This window comes from Bubalus kerabau, chromosome 3 (assembly GCF_029407905.1).
Source record: "Bubalus kerabau isolate K-KA32 ecotype Philippines breed swamp buffalo chromosome 3, PCC_UOA_SB_1v2, whole genome shotgun sequence".
Taxonomy (NCBI): domain Eukaryota; kingdom Metazoa; phylum Chordata; class Mammalia; order Artiodactyla; family Bovidae; genus Bubalus; species Bubalus kerabau.
Window position 1 is genome coordinate 118,051,180 of NC_073626.1, and position 17,799 is coordinate 118,068,978.

The 17,799-nt window shown below is 38.0% G+C and overlaps 1 protein-coding gene across 23 annotated transcripts in view; it reads left to right on the top strand.

Annotated features, from left to right (window-relative positions):
* The window catches only part of NCKAP5 (NCK associated protein 5), a 1,093,872-nt gene that overhangs the window by 447,224 nt on the left and 628,849 nt on the right, over positions 1 to 17,799 (top strand). For all 23 annotated transcript variants that reach the window (XR_008711991.1, XR_008711992.1, XR_008711990.1 and 20 more), the window contains one exon: positions 8,776 to 8,839. Coding sequence is in view for 20 of the 23 variants with exons in the window: in XM_055572827.1 (XP_055428802.1) it covers positions 8,776 to 8,839 (64 nt within the window). In the remaining 3 variants the exon portion in view is untranslated. The remainder of the gene's footprint in view (positions 1 to 8,775; positions 8,840 to 17,799) is intronic.

The window sequence follows — 17,799 nt, forward strand, 5'->3', positions numbered from 1 at the left end:
TCTTTTTATGAATTTTAGTTTTGTATATAGTTGTATTTCATAATTACATATTGTTTATCTACAATGACATTATTTTTTCAAATAGATTAGTATCATATTATACTATAAATTAATATATATTTAAAGCCTGTTTTAATTTTGAATATGGGAAACACTGGTAGGTATAACCTACATATATTAAAGCGCTTTGGAGTCCTCAAATTTTTTTCAGAGTGTAAAAAATTTCTAAAAAAAATTGAGAATCATTGCTCTGTGTCCTGTTTATGATAGTAATACCTAACTCATGGGATTGAAGTTGCAATATTTTATGTATTTAGAACTGTGCTTGAGATACTAACTGTTCAATAAATATTAACTTAATATTATTTTTTATAATTGTGATATGGTATATTGGAATGGAAAAGGCTGAAGAAGTCAATTGAGTTTCTCTGGAAAAAAAAAATAATAACCTGGATAACATCATTGTCTAAAGGGGCAAAACTTGGAACTGAAGTCCAGTACCATCACCTGCAAAACTTAAGAAATTTAATAGTGCAATCAAGTTCTGTAATAGACATTCTTAATAACTAAAATACTCATGGAAACAGTATTTTATGTTTTTCTATATGACTTGCTGCTAAAAAAGCATGAAATTTGGAAAATAATTTTCGTAGAAATAGGAGAATGCACCTATTCGTTTAAAGGCAGATACATTTCTATTTTTTGAAAAAATCATTGCCTAACATTTATTTTAAAAACCAACTTTTAAGTAAGCAACACTTTTTAATACCCGGCACTCGTGTTATGCTCATGCACCTTATGAGACAGAACTGCCTCGATATGCTCTCTGTCTGTTACACCCTGAGCGCTCTATTTCCCAGTGCCTTGTATCAGGCCAGGCCTAGAGTAAACTCAAATTAAATGTTTGCTGAATGAATTACTATTTCCATCATTGGATTGCTATATATAATCAGCAGAACATTACAAATAAAATAAGGATAGATATATACATTATATAATATATAAAATAACTGAGTTTAAATACTTTAAAATATAGGAGTTTATCCTCACAACCAAAACGAACATGAAGGTACAGTTTGGTGGGATATTAGAAGATTCTTAAATATCATAGTATCTTTCTCACAGTAAAGGAAATGGACTTTAGGTTTGTAAGCTGCTCGGTAATATTTTTTTTAATACATATGTGAACATGCTTAGTTGTTATACTTTATTTTTCTAGAAGAGTCAAATAGAAATAACAGATTAGCTGGCAATTTGGTGAAAACACATAGAGTACTTACTGTATTGATAGCTTGCTGGATGTGCATTTCGATCTGCACCTTTCAAATGTGTTGTGTATATCGCCAGTTTGGGTGTGATGAGACTTACAATGCGTAGAAGTAATTCTCCACACTCACACTGTGTATCAACCAGTGCTGCCCCTTCCTTCAGGGCAGTGTCACAGGGGTGCCATCTGCTTGGTGGAGAGCAAGCCTGAACAGTGGCCTCATTCCTACACATTCAGGATGGATGCGGGGCTTCCTTGCAAATGGTAGCAGAACACCACTGACAGGGCTGCCTGCCCCACTCCTGCAACAGATGGCTGTTCCACGCCCTGAAGTTTGAGGGCTCCACACATCAAAAACTGAATACAGTCCCGCTTTGCAAGCTGCTTTCTCTTTGGGAAACATTTTTCTAAATATCCAAATCTTGCAGGTCTTTTCTGGATTTTACAAATGCCAACATCCTGTTGATATTGCTATCATTGTAGACAGTCTTTCTGTGGCTTAACTTGCAGGTGTATCAGTGGTATTCTGAAGGTCTGTGGTTCACGTAAATAATTTTGTTGTTGTTTGTTACAGTCTTTAGATGAGATTGTCTGGGGCTGCAATGAAGGATTTAGAAACCTGGGACTGATTCAGTATTTGGGTATAAACTGGAATAAAAATGTATACCTGTGGCGGATTCATTTTGATATTTGGCAAAACTAATACAGTTATGTAAAGTTTAAAAATAAAATAAAATTAAAAAAAAAATGTAGCTCTGTTTCGTCCTTCTTGGAAAGAAAAGTTCTCTTTGCATTTAACTGAAGGAGAAGTGAGTGTTGTGATCTCTTTTGTTTTATTGTTTATTTTTTATATCCTTCTTTTATCCCTGTTCTATAAATAAGGGGCCATAGCTCTTGATAAAATAACTCTGAACATTTGTCTTGCAATCATAAAGTCAATATCCTCTTCATAATGAGTTACTGGCTTTGCTACAAACACAAAACAAAACAGAGATGTATTGTAAAAGCACAGTTGTCAATTTTTAGCAGATAAGCTAAAGCCTTCAAATAGGAACCAGAGTATTTGGGAGTGTGTTTAATTTGACTTGGGTAGCCTGCAAGATAAGGATTCTTTATTTCTTATACAAAGCTGTTTTTAAGAACCCTGAATTTACATGAAAAATATGCTGGTCCCAGTTGGTTCCATACATATACTGGGACCATGGGAATTTGAAGATACGGCTTGCCAAGGGGCAACTACCCCAAGGGCAAATGAGAGTACAGTTTAAAAAAAAAGACCAATTTAAGTTTTAATACTTTAAGTTCATAATTTGAGCCCAGAAATATTAACATCTAGAAATCCTAAGAATTTTATCATAGATCATTTCACCCATTCAACAACTCCATTACTTTCTTAATTTTAATAAAAAAAAAAAAGACAATCCTTCTTTCATACACACACAAAAAATACAATTCCTGCTGGGAAAAACTCCTGCTGCCATAAAGTGTACATACATGAAATACCAAAAGCCTGAAAGATTTAGGGAATACAAAAATGTGGATCCTCAAGACCCTTTTTGGTGAGTTTTAGCCTTGAAACACCCTTTTCAAAGGAAATATGATTCAGAGCCTTACTACATGAGTTAGCTCCTAGGACATAAAATTGGGGTCCCCTTGCTGTAGTGTGATTTAGCTGCCACTGGTCTTGCCAACCCACCCCATAGAAGACACTGAGCTTTTATTGGGATCCCTTAGTAATTGTTCTAAGGCATTATATATATTGTGTTTCCTAAAAAAATGATTTAGAGCATTACAGAGCATGGGCCCAAAGAGGCACTTGTATTTGTTTTTCATGAAAATTCTCCTTCACCACCAGGCTGCTTTGAATGAGAGTAGTTCCCAAAACTAGACTAAAGTGAGTTTCCAACTTGTAAATGAAGACAACCAGGGAGCAGGGCTAGGGATGGGAATTGTCTTTCCTGTGACCCAGACTACTTGGAAATTCTCTATGTTTGCGTCACACAATTCCACATGGCTGTTTGAAAGTGGGCATATCTCTTTACATGTTGTTCACTTGCCAAATCATGTTCAACTCTATGACACAGTAGACTACAGCACACCAGGCTTTCGTATCCGTCAGTAACTCCCGGAGCTTGCTCAAACTGATGTCCATTGAGTCAGTGGTACCATCTAACCATCTCATCCTCTGTAGTCTCCTTCTCCTCCTGCCTTCAATCTTTTCCAGCATCAGGGTCTTTTCCAATGAGTCAGTTCTCATCAGTAGTCAAAGTATCGGAGCTTCAACATCAGTCCTTCCCATGAATATTCAGGACTGATTTTCTTTAGGATTGACTGGTTTGATCTCCTTGCAGTCCAGGGACTCTCAAGAGTCTTCTCCAACTCCACAGTTCAAAGCATCAATTTTTTGGTGCTGATTTTTCTTTATAGTCCAACTCTCACATCTATACATGTCTACTGAAAAAAACTATAGCTTTGACTAGACAGAGTTTTCTCGGTTAAGTAATGTTTTTGCTCTTTAATATGCTGTCGAGGTTCAGTTCAGTTCAGTTTAGTCGCTCAGTTGTGTCCAACTCTTTGCAACCCCATGAATTGCAGCATGCCAGGCCTCCCTGTCCATCACCAACTCCCAGAGTTCACTCAAACTCACATCCATCAAGGCGGTGATGCCATCTAGCCATCTTATCCTCTGTCATCCCCTTCTCCTCCTGCCCCCAATCCCTCCCAGCATCAGAGTCTTTTCCAATGAGTCAACTCTTCGAATGAGGTGGCCAAAGTACTGGAGTTTCAGCTTTAGCATCATTCCTTCCAAAGAAATCCCAGGGCTGATCTCTTTCAGGATGGACTGGTTAGATCTCCTTGCAGTCCAAGGGACTCTCAAGAGTCTTCTTCAAAACCACCGTTCAAAAGCATCAATTCTTTGGCACTCAGCTTAGCAAGCATCTTTTAATTTCATGGCTGCAGTCACCATCTACAGTGATTTGAGGCTAAGAAAATAAAGTCTGTCACTGTTTCCATTGTTTCCCTATCTATTTGTCATGAAGTGATGGGACCGAATGCCATGATCTTTGTTTTTTGAATGTTGAGTTTTAAGCCAGCTTTTTCACTCTCTTCTTTCACTTTCATCAAGAGGCTCTTTAGTTCCAATTCAATTTCTGGCATAAGGGTGGTGTCATCTGCATGTCTGAGGTTGTTGATATTTCTCTTGGCAATCTTGATTCCAGCTTGTGTTTCATCCAGCCCAGCATTTTGCATGATGTACGCTGCATATAAGTTAAGCAAGCAGGGTGACAGTATACAGCCTTAACATACTTCTTTCCCAGTTTGCAACCACTCCAGTTTTCCATGTCCGGTCCTAACTGTTGCTTTTTGATGTGCATACAGATTTCTCAGGAGGCAGGTTAGGTGGTCTGGTATTCCCACCTCTTGAAGAATTTTCTACAGTTTGTTGTGATCTACACAGTCAAAGGCTTTAGCATAGTCAATAAAGCAGAAATAGATGTTTTTCTGGACCTCTCTTGTTTTTTCGATGATCCAGTGGATGTTGGCAATTTGATCTCTGGTTCCTCTGCCTTTTCTAAATCCAGCTTGAACATATGGAAGTTCTCAGTTCAAGTATTGTTGAAGCCTAGCTTGGAGAATTTTGAGCATTACTTTGCTAACGTGTGAGATGAGTACAATCATGCAGTAGTTTGATCATTCTTTGTGATTGCCTTTCTTTGGGATTGGAATGAATACTGTCCTTTTCCATTCCTGTGGCCGCTGCTGTTTTCCAAATTTGCTGGTATATTGAATGCAGCACTTTCATAGCATCATCTTTTAGAATTTGAAATAACTCAGCTCAAATTCCATCACCTCCACTAAATTTGTTCGTAGTGATGCTTCCTAAGGCCCACTTGACTTCTCACTCCAGGATGTCTGGCTCTAGGTGAGTGATCACACCATTGTGATTATCTTGGTCATGAAGATCTTTTTTGTACAGTCCTTCTGTGTTTTCTTGCCACCTCTTCTTAATATCCTCCGCTTCTAGGTCCATACCATTTCTGTCCTTTATTATGCCCATCTTTGTATGAAATTTTCCCTTGGTATCTCTAATTTTCTTGAAGAGATCTCTAGTCTTTCCCATTCTTTTGTTTTTCTGTATTTCTTTGCATTGATCACTTAGGAAGGTTTTCTTATTTAGAGGAAAAGATATACTTAAGTAACAATCAAGGGAAATATAATACAGTATAGATTAGAGTGTAGACTAAAAGTTAAATGTTTCTGTATTCAGTACACAGAGAAAGCAATAAATTCAGGTACTGTTATATTAACTTAATTATCATCATAAGCATCAGAGTAGCTTCTGGGTTCTCTTTATTTAGTTTCATCGTGTTATATATTCCAGTGAGAAATAATTTATTGATTATTTTGGTAAAAATTTTGAGTGTGATATTAAGTTTTTGTATCACATAAATGAGGTGTGTGTCATATAAAATCTCCTTTAATTGCTGTACACAGTGTTTTGTAGTGTAGCAGTCTTTTATTACATTTATTCCCTAAGTATTTTATCTTATTATAAATTCTTTAAATTTGATTTTCCAATTGTGTTATGCTTGTACATAAAAACACAATTGATTTTTGTATATTCACTTGTATCCTGTGACTTTGCTAAACATTTTATTGTTTTGTAAATTCCTTGGGATTTTCTGTTTGGGACATTATATTGTCTGTGAATACTGACAATTTTTACCTCTTCCTATTTGATAAAAGTGGAAAAGCAATGGAAGCAGTGACAGCTTTTATTTTCTTGGACTCTGAAATCACTGAGGATGGTACCGCAACCATGAAATTAAAAGATGCTTGCTCCTTAGAAAGAAAACTGTGATGAACCTAGACAACGTATTATAAAGCAGAGAGATCACTTCCCAACAAACGTCCATACAGTCAAAGCTATGTTTTTTCCAGTCTTCATGTATGGATGTGAGAGTTGGACCATAAAGAAGGCTGAGTGCTAAAGAATTGATGCTTTCTAATTGTGGTGCTGGAGACGACTCTTGAGAGTCCCTCGGACAACAATGAGATCAAACCAGTCAATCCTAAAGGAAATCAATGCTAAATATTCATTGGAAGGACTGTTGCTGAAGCTCCAGTACTTTGGCCACCTGATGCAAAGAGCCTGACTCATTGGAAAGGACCCTGATGCTGGGAAAGAACTAAAGCGAAAAGAGAAGGGGGCAACAAAGCATGAGATGGTTAAATAGTATCACCAAATCAAAGGATAGGAATTTGAGCAAACTCCAGCAGATAATGGAGGGCAGAGGAGCCTCCATTAGTCCATGGTTTGCAAAGAGTGAGACACTACTTAGCGACTAAACAGCAAAATCAAATTTGATAATTGTATCTTTAATTTCTTTTTCTTACTTTATCAAACAGGTAGAGTTATGCCATCTTTGAACTTCAATAAATGAAATAAATTAGCTGTATATTCATCTACATTTTATTCTTTTACCCATTACTGTTGTGTTGAAGTCTTGATTGTTCCTTCTTAGTACTTTATGATATTTTAATGTGTAACTATGTTCAGGTTTATCCATTCTACTGTTAATGGGTGTGTGCATTTTCAGTTTAATGGTGTTATGAGTAGTCCTTCTATGAACAATATAGTACAATGTCTTTTAGTGAATATATATATATATATACACACACACACACATACACATTTCTGTTGAGTTTATACCTCAGAGTGGACTTACTGAGTCATAGACTACTAATGTAATCTTCTCCATTCTTTTGGGCTCATGAATACTTACCAAGTGTTTAATTTTCTTATTAAACCAGAAATCTGTCATAGTCTTCTCTTTCAATTCTCTGCTCCTGCTCATCTGGACTTGGATCAGAAAACACATGTGGGCTCTTTGCCTGGCTAACCCCAAAAAGGGACACATGACCCCGTCTCTTTCTGGCTTCTTTCCACCTACTTTGTTCCCATCTCATAGATTATAAGCACAGGTCCTGCCCTTGGCTCCCAAAACTTTATCCCTTAAAAGTCTCCTGATTCTACTTTTCCTCCTTCTAGGTTGTGTCTTTAGGTGTTTATTCAGAGAGAGAAATATTCCTACTACAAAGTCAGTCTACTTTGTGTGAAAGTGGAAATGTCACTTGCTCAGCTGTGTCCGATTCTTTTGTGATCCCATGGACTCTATCCTGCCAGGCTCCTCTGTCTATGGAATTCTACAGGCAAGAAAACTGGAGTGGGTAGCCATTCATTTCTGCAGGGGATCTTCCAACCCAGATATTGAGCCTGGGTCTCCCATACTGTAGGCAGATTCTTTACCATATGAGCCACCAGGGAAGCCCATAACCAAACTAAAATGCATGCCTTCTTGACAGTCTTGAGCATTTCAAATACATAAATGGTTAGAGAGGGAGAAATCCTCACCCTAATCTTGGATTCAGGTTGCTTCCTTGCTGTTTGCATGTAGCTGATCCTGTGTAGAGGGAAAGCAGAGGGCTGAAATAGCTTTCAAATTGAAAGCAGTAGAGGATTTCAGGGAAGATCCTTGCTAGAACTAAGACTTGAGAATTACTGGAAGAATTCATTACCCCTACTTCATCTATCAACTTTTTAAGAATAATTGAAAAGTTGGCCAAAATGAAGATATCTGTCACCTTACAAAAGTGTTTTTAAAATTTTGGTGACTATTAGGTTTTTTTATAAGTGAAATCAGAATTCCAATTATAAAGGATACAAAGCTCTTAGAAACAGTTCCCTGTTGTGAATTAAAAAATACTTAAATAATCTGATTTTCAATTTCACATTTTCATATATCCTAGATCCTGAAAAATAATATGCAGAATTTTTAAGTAGGTTTTGAACTAAGGAAAACCTAAAATTGGGTTGTGATATTACTATTTACCAGCTGGGGGCTTCATATATTATTTAGCCTCTTAGCCTCATTTCTATATGTATGAAATGGAGATAATAAAGCCTATTAATATTATAGAGTTGTTGTCAGTCTCATATGAAATCAGGTAAAATGGCCAGCACTGTTCCTGTTATGTATCAAGCCTGCCAAGGATTTTCTGTTTTTATTTCAAGAATGGTACCAGGTTACATTTTGTTTGCTTTTCAAATTCAATTATCTACTTAGGGCAACAAAAGAAATAAAAATAATTAAAACTATTTATGAGCAAAGTTGATAACAGAAAGGAAAACTGAAATATTTTAACCATGGAACATTTATAAGTGATATATGTTCATGAACTTAAAGGGAAGCTTTGAGTTGGGATATAGCATTTATTTGGCTATTACAAAAATCCAAGGCAAAATATCTCTTTCATGACACGCAATGAAAACAATGCACTCGTGACCAATCACTTTAAATATTTATAGAAAGTTTAGTGGAGGAAGTGAGCTAAACCAAGGAGGGGGTTTTCCTGGAGACGGCAAAAGGATGTTTCGAAGCCATGCCAGTGTCCCTCTGCCCTGAGAAGGATGGTCAGCTAATCATGTACTTTTGCTTCTCCAGGGAGAAGTTGGCTGTGGCCCGACTGCAGAGAGAAGTTGCCCAGAGAAGAAGTGAGGGGGCCATGGTAAGTCCTGGCTGGTCTGTTCCAATTCCCAACCTCCCTTCCAGAGGTCTCTGGCGTGAAAGGCATTTTGTCTTATTAAGGATGTCAAAGGAAAATATTTGCTTGCAGCAAACTGAATGCTACATTGGTAAATAATATGTTTATAATGCAGTTTAAACAGATCTGCCATTTGCTGAGAGAGCAGGAAAGATTAATTGGGAAAAATAACTCTTTGAGGGCTTTAAGGAGGATGTTAAAATGTTCAAAAGGTCGTCAGCTTTATTTCCTGAGGTCTATTAGATGCCTAGGCTTCCAGCTGGGAGCACAGTGCCCCTAAAGGAGCAATCTCCGATTCTCAGATAAGGAGAGAGCAGTTTAATTCAAGCCTCTCAGTTCTACAAACCTGGGGAAAAAACAACAACAAACAACCTCAGAAACAAAACAAAAGAACAGATGTTTGCTAATGTAATTGTCTTTTACCCTCTTCTTTCTCTGAACTCTTTGCGGTGTATTTCTCCCTGTCCATTTCAGTATGTGCTACTTAGGAAACTGATGTTTCCTTGTGTTTTGAATTGTACTAAAAATCAATATAGGTGTTTTGGTCCAGGCAACTTCATTTTATAGACTTTCTTTGCCAAAGTATCTGCCTGTGTGTCCTTCTAAAATCAGAGACAACTGTCGGGGGACCTGGAAAATGGACTTGTGTGGATTAACTGCTGCTGTTACCTCTGAGAAGAGAAATCTGACACCAGATTTCCCCCCCCCCCCCCACTGATAACAAAACAGTGGCATGTGTTCAATTTCTCAGCCAATGGTTTTTTTAAAAAAAGAGAAGCCACACATTTTTAAACCCTGAAAGCTGCTTCCATTTGATTTCATGAGAGTTAATTGGCAATTCATTTGCTGAAAAGAGTAAGAAACTTGTAAAATAAGCTGGCCTTGAACTTCTCTCCAGAGGGCAGGCAAAGGTCTGGAACAAGAGGCTGAACGTTCAGTGGGTTCTGGAAGTTTTGGTGGCCCTTGAACATGCTAAAATACTCAGGGAGGTGATCACATTGCTTGCTCTGGTAGTGATCTCAAGGCAAAGAGAATCTTGACTGTTTAAACAATATGATCTCTGAACAATGTTACAGGAATGAGTTGGAGAAAATGAAAATTTAGTTACCTGGTGAATTGAAAATGTTCAATCTGGACTTAGGCCGCATTGCACAATGTTTCTCAGCCAGGTCATTCTGCAATAGTTCCATCTTTGTTCAGGCTGGCTCCTGTTCAGCACTTCTTCAGCTATGTTCAAAGTGAAGGTAAAGCAGTGACAGCTTTTCTAGGCCTGTTTCTTCATCTTTAAAATGAGGCTGGGATTGTACGATTCCATTAGCTTAGTGAATCATGTGAATGAGCATTTGCTCATGTGAAGTTTTTATAATGAGAAGGTTTTTCTGGTATATTATTTAAGCTCATAAGATCAGACGCCTAAAGAAATTATCTTTCTGAATCTGACAGTGAATGTACCTGGGTTGAAATTGTCTCAGATAACTGTCTAGTTTTTTTTGTAAAATGAAGACCCCTTTTAAACCATTATAGAGGTTATTCTTCAGTGTAGGAAATACCCAGAGAATCAGTTCAGTTCAATCACTCAGTCGTGTCCGACTCTTTGTGACCCCATGGATTGTAGCACGCCACGCTTCCCTGTCCATCACCAACTCCCAGAGCTTACTCAGACTCATGTCTATCGAGTCGGTGATGCCATCCAACCATCTCATCTTCTGTCATCCCCTTCTCCTCCTGCCTTCAATCTATCGCAGTATCAGGGTTTTTTTCCAGTTCTTCGCATCAGGTGGCCAAAGTATTGGAGCTTCAGCTTCAGCATCAGTCCATCCAATGAATATTCAGGATTGATTTCCTTTAGGATTGACTGGTTTGATCTCCCTGCAGTCTGAGGGACTCTCAAGAGTCTTCTCCAACACCACAGTTGAAAAGCATCAATTCTTCAGTGCTCAACTTTCTTTATAGTCCATCTCTCACATCCATACATAACTACTGGAAAAATCATAGCTTTGACTAGATGAGCCTTTGTTGCCAAAATAATGTCTCTGCTTTTTAATATGCTGTCTAGATTGGTCATAGCTTTTCTTCCAAGGAGCAAGCGTCTTTTAATTTTAAGGCTTCAGTCACCATCTGCAGTGGTTTTGGAGCCCAACAAATAAAAGATTACTCTGGTTGCTCAAAAGGCAACTTTAAAGAAGTTACCTGTGATTAATTACTCTTATTTAAATAATATTATTGAAAAATCACATTTATGTATTGATTGATGTAGCCAATAAGTTATGGAGCACCTAACCCTTATCCTACCCAGCTCTATTATAGGCCCTGGGGAAGTATTGGTGGGAAGACAAGCAAATAGGTACATATCTGAGAGCATACATTCTAGTGGTTGGAGAACAACAGTTTGATGGAATTACTGATAGATGGTGGAAGCAGCTATGAAAAAACAAGATCAGGGTAGAGGAAAGTAGCATGCCAGAGGATCAGTATGAGTGTTCTTAGTAGTGTATCACTGAAAAGTTAGCGTGTGAGCAACATTTGAGGAGGAAAAAGAGTGAACCATGATGGTATCTGCTGGGGGAGAATGTTCCTAGTGGGGAGGTGAGTGAGTACAAAGGCATGGATTGCTTGAGGAACAGCATGGAGGAGCAGGGTGGCTAGAGGGCAGTGAGGGAGAGGCTGATGGTAGAACAGGAATCAGAAAAGTGATGGAGGCAGAGGGGTACATCCTGAGCATTCCCAGAGATCTCCAGCTCATGCCCTGAGTGATGGGACCCATTGGCAGGCTTTGAATGAGTGCCCTTATCCAATCTGATTTACTACTATTCATGTGATATTCCCCCTGTTCCATAGTTTATCACATCTCAATGCTTTAGAGACACCTAAACCCTGATTTTTATTAATGTTCTTTATTTCGCTTTTTCTCAGTATTTCCCCCCCCTCTCCTTACCTAGTCAACCCCCTCTGAGTTTTCTACTTAATTATATGCTTCAGCTTTTTTGCTCCTAGGATTCGTTTATTTCTGAAGTCCTGATTCTCTCAGTATCTGACAGCTCCTAAAACCAGGCAGTTCTATTAATCTTCTAAATTTAATTCTTGCTGTTAAAGTCCAGAACTTTTGTCACTTCTGTAGCAGAAATGAAGACAGTTCATTACAGCCAGATCACCTTATGTTTTTAAAGAATAATACTTATAGTATTCTGTGTTTTATCACATGAAAGGAAAAATGTTATGAAAAAAGTTACATAAGTTGTATTTTCAAAAAATAGTATAATCAAGGCTGATAATTATTTTTAAAATCATCAGTGAACCTCTAATAATCAAAGCAAACCTGTGAACTAGTTATAATGCAAAACATGCCCTTTTAAAAATTTGACTATGCAATAAATCTTTTTCCTTATGAGTTTTAAGGTAGTAACAAAGGCATCATTTTTGAGAGTTTGCTTTTATTTTTTAACACACTATTTATTTTGGCATAATTTTAGACTTCCAAGATGTTGCACACCTACAGACCCTTCAACCAGCTTTCTAGTGTTAATACTTACAAGACTATAGGATAATGATCAAAACTGAGACATTAACACTGACGTGTTACTACTAAGTTCCAGATTCTATTGGAATTTTACCAGTTTTTCCAATAATGTCCCCTTTCTGATTTAGGATTCATTTCAAGGTATTACATTGCATGTAGAAAGATTTATTTCTGATGGCTGATTGACACATATGCGGAAATCAGAGGAATATAAACATGGGAATAAGGCAGGTCTGGATTCAAAGTACAGTTCCACCAGTAGTTAGCTATGTAACTTGGACACATTTCTTTATGGGTTTTTAACAATGCTGTCTGTGCTTTTGTTCTGTTAACTCAGGTCTTTATTTGGCAAAGCTGTCTTTCAGCATATTAGATACTTCCTGTTTCTTTGTTCTTTATTCATTCTTCCATAAAATAACTATTGCCATTGTTTTCATACCTAGCTTTCATCATTTTTTCACAAACTGCTATAAGGCCATGTTCCTCTTTATTCTGAGAAGTTGTGTTTCAGCCTGTGTTCCCTATCTCTGACTCAATTTACTGCCGGATTGATTCTGTCTGTAAGACTTTGATGTCATCTTAAATGTTGTTATATGTAAGAAAGCTCTTTCCATTCCAAGAATTTAAAAATATTCATCCCATCTCTTCTTGAATGTACATAGTTTTTATTTTTCTGTATGTAAATCTTTGCATATGCTAGGTGGAATTACATTGTTGTGAGGTAGGGATCAAAATGAGTGTTTTTCCAAATTAATTGTTCAGTAAATGATGTTGGGAAATTAAGCAGTATCGAAACTCCAGTACTTTGGCCACCTCATGCCAAGAGTTGACTCATTGGAAAAGACTTTGATGCTGGGAGGGATTGGAGGCAGGAGGAGAAGGGGACGACAGAGGGTGAGATGGCTGGATGGCATCACTGACTTGATGGACGTGAGTCTGAGTGAACTCCGGGAGTTGGTGATGGACAGGGAGGCCTGGCGTGCTGCGATTCATGTGGTCGCAAAGAGTCGGACACGACTGAGCAACTGAACTGAACTGAACTGAACTTTTGCTGTCATATTTATTATTTTCCGAATCCAGTCTCAATCTATCTGCATCAATTACTGTACCGCTTATTTTTTCTATTAACCTTAGTCTAGTCTTCAGTTCAGTTGCTTAGTCCTGTCCGACTCTTTGTGAACCCATCAACGGCAGCACGCCAGGCCTCCCTGTCCATCACCAGCTGTCAGAGTTTACTCAAACTTATGTCCATTCAGTTGGTGATACCATCCAACCATCTAATCCTCTGTCATCCCCTTCTTCTCCCACATTCAGTCTTTCCCAGCATCAGGGTCTTTTCCAATGAGTCAGTTCTTTGCATCAGGTGGCCAAAGTATTGGAGTTTCAGCTTCAATATCAGTCCTTCCAGTGAATATTCAGGACTGATTTCCTTTAGGATGGACTGGTTGGTTCTTCTTGCAGTCCACGGACTCTCAAGAATCTTCTCCAACACTACAGTTCAAAAGCATCGATTCTTCGGCACTCAGCTTTCTTTATAGTCCAACTCTCACATCCATACATGACTTCTGGAAAAACCATAGCCTTTACTAGATGGACCTTACACTAGCCTAAATTTTTTTTTCTAAATTGTTTTAATTACTAGAAATTTGTAGTATAATATTTTATAGGCTGAGTTGTTTCTGATTAATTTTTTTCTCCAAGTTTATAAAAGATAACTTTATTTATTGAATAACAATTCGGGTTCGTGAGTTAAAAATAAGTGTTTGGATTTTTTAAAAATAGCAAAATTGTATATATGCTTATGACAGAACAGTATTGTAAAGACTTTTTCAAAATGACATGAAAAAAGCTTGATATGTTCATTTTCTACATTTATGTTAAAAAGTTTTAAAAGAATATCTCTTCTATCAATGAATTTGTTTTTTATTAATATCTGTAGAACACTAATATTCTACCAAATATAATTTTAAAAATGCTTGGGGTAGTTATGCAAAGTTATCAACACTGTATGGCTCCTTTTCATCCCATTGAGTAATTTCTAATTTGAGAAAAAGAAAAATACCAGTGTTTGATTACTCATCTCAAGACACTAAGGAAACATTGTATCCCCATTTACCCTGTTGCTCATTGCTCTTTTTCTTTCATCTAGATGGATATTCAAACACCGACTGGGTGTCCGTTGTGTACCATCAGCTGAATTTGTATAATTAACATCTAAGGAATAACTATCAGTGATTAGGATATTTTCAGTCATCTCAGGAATTTAAGAAAAAAGAAAGTTGGGGGAGATACGGAGGTCAGAATCCTTGGCCTCTCTGTGACGTCCTTGCTGGAGGATGAGGCCCATGTAAATCAGCAGAAACCCTCACCAGATCTTATTCATTCAGTGCCACAGTATGAGGCACTAGCTGTGCTGCTGATTCTGGAGCTGGCTGAATTCACTGATACAAAAACACGTAAAAGAAACTTCATGCCTGTGGATCCACAGTTTCTAGGGGGTCTTTGTTTATAGATAAATAAAAGGATCTGCAGGGATCTCTTTTTCAAATATGTACACGGTTTTTGGGAGAAGGCAATGGCACCCCACTCCAGTACTCTTACCTGGAAAATCCCATGGATGGAGGAGCCTGGTAGGCTGCAGTCCATGGGGTTACTAAGAGTTGGACACGACTGAGCGACTTCACTTTCACTTTTCACTTTCATGCATTGGAGAAGGAAATGGCAACCCACTCCAGTGTTCTTGCCTGGAGAATCCCAGGGACGGGGTAGCCTGGTGGGCTGCCGTCTATGGGGCTGCACAGAGTCGGACACGACTGAAGCAACTTAGCAGCAGCAGCAGCACACGGTTTTTGAGAGCTTTGCTGCTAAGTCGCTTCAGTTGTGTCCGACTCTGTGTGACCCCATAGACGGCAGCCCACCAGGCTTCCCCATTCCTGGGATTCTCCAGGCTTTAGTCCTAGTCTTATTTTTAACAGGTCGATTCCCTGCCCTCTACAGTGCGTGCGTTTACTTTGCCTCTTAGTTATTCACAGAAAGCAAAAATCACAGTGTTAAATAACTGTCACTTAAAAAGAAGAGATCATTTCTTTAAAAAAAAAAACTTTAGTTTATATTGGAGTATAGCTGATTAACAATGTTGTGATAGTTACAGGTGGATAGCAAGGGGCTCAGATGTGCATATACATGTATCCATTCTCCCCCCAAATCTCTTCCCATCCAGGCTGCCACATAACATTGAGCAGGGAAGAGATAATTTCTTTTAATCTAAGAGTCATATGTAAAAATAGGAACATTGCACACAACCCAGGTGAACAGTGCGTTGGTGAATGGCCAGGACTGCAACCAGTGTGTCTTTCATCTTTTCCTGCCTGCCCAGCTGTATGGTCTGGCTTCTGATAGAGGGCAGCCAAGAGTTTGGAAACCTGGAAGGAAGAGGACCTGGAGCTGTAGTACTAAAATGTCAATTCCTGCTGCTAGACTTCTTGGGGTCAGGTGTTTGGTTTTGATGTTTGTGTTGCTGTTCACAACACAGTGGATAATATAACTGATTTTCTAACTGCTAGTAGTCAAATAGCAGTGGGCTTCCTTGATAACTCAGTTGGTAAAGAATCTGCCTACAAAGCAGGAGACCCTGGTTTGATTCCTGGGTCAGGACAATCTGCTGGAGAAGGGATTGGCTACCCACTCCAGTATTCTTGGGCTTCCCTGGTGGCTCAGCTGGTAAAGAATCTGCCCACTATGCGGAAGACCTGGGTTTGATCCCTGGGTTGAGAAGATCCCCTGGAGAAGGGAAAGACTACCCACTCCAATATTCTGGCCTGGGAATTCCATGGACTGTACAGTCCATGGGTTGCAAAGAGTCAGAAACAACTGAGCAACTTTCACTTTCACTTCAGTAGTCAAACGAGGGGTTAAGATTATAGGGTGAATTAACTTTCTTGTGTTTCTTTTTTTTTTTCAGACAAAACTTACATACATCATTGTATTAGTTTGAGATATCTACCATAATGGTTCAATATATGAATTTACCAGTTTCCCCTGCTGTCTGAAAGTAGATAATTCCTATGAAATCCTTGGTAAGCTGAATGGTGTAAAACTAGAAGCAATTACCTTTTTCGTAATAGTAAAAGTCCTCTATGAATTTCTTTTGGTTGGCAAAAATGGTAAAAATATAGGTCTTTCATAAAAGTGAAGTCATGCAAAGTAAACTTTCAAAAAGTGGTTTCTACCTATATATTGCAGTATGATCACCTCAATAAGTCTAGTTAATATTCATCATTACACAGTTACAAATTGTTTTTCTTGTGATTAAAACTTTTAAGGCATACTCTCATAGTAAGTATAAAATACAGTATTATTAACTATAGTTGGCATGCAGTCTGTTACATCCTCAGGACTCATTCTAGAACTGGAGGTTTGTACCTTTTGGCCTCCTTTACCCATTTGCCTACCCCTTCCCATCTCCCTGCCTCTATTTTTGTATCTATGAGTTTTGCTTATTTGTTTTTTAGGATTCCACACTTGTGTGGTATGTGTCTTTCTCTCTTATTTCATTTAGTATAATGCCCTCAGAGTCCATCCACATTGTTGTAAATGGCAACATTTCCTTCTTTTTATGACCAAATAGTATTCCATTATTATTATATACTACATTCTCTTTACCCATTCATCCATCAAAGGACACTTAGGTTGTTTATATGTCTTCAGTTCAGTTCAGTTCAGTCACTTAGTCGTGTCCGACTCTTCGCGACCCCATGAATCGCAGCACGCCAGGCCTCCCTGTCCATCAGCAACTCCCAGAGTTCACTCAGACTCACGTCCATCGAGTCAGTGATGCCATCCAGCCATCTCTATGTCTTAGTTATTGTAAAAAATGTGTAAATGAGCATGGTGGTACACTTGTCCTTTAAAGATAGTGATTTTATTTCCTTTGGATAAATACCCAGAAATGGAATTCCTGGTTCATATGGTAGTTCTATTTTTAATTTTTTAAGTAACCTCCATATTATTTTTCACAGAAGCTTTACCAGTTTACTCCCATCAACGGTACACAAGCTTTCCCTTTTCTCCACATCCTAGCCAAAACTTTTGTTTCTTATCTTTTCATTAATAGTCATTCTGACAGGTGTGAGATGATATCTTATTGTGATTTTGATTTGCATCTGCCTGGTTATTAGTTATGTTGAGTACCTTTTCATGTACCCATTTTCCATCTGTTTGTCCTCTTTGGAAAAATGTCTATAGGCATACCTTGGAGATATTGCTGGTTTGGTTCCGGACCATTGTAATAAAGCAAATATCACAATAAAGTGAATCCCATGAATTTTTTGGTTTCCCAGGGCATCTAAAAGTTATGTTTACACTGCACTGTAGTCTGTTAAGTGTGCAATAGCATTATGTATAAAAA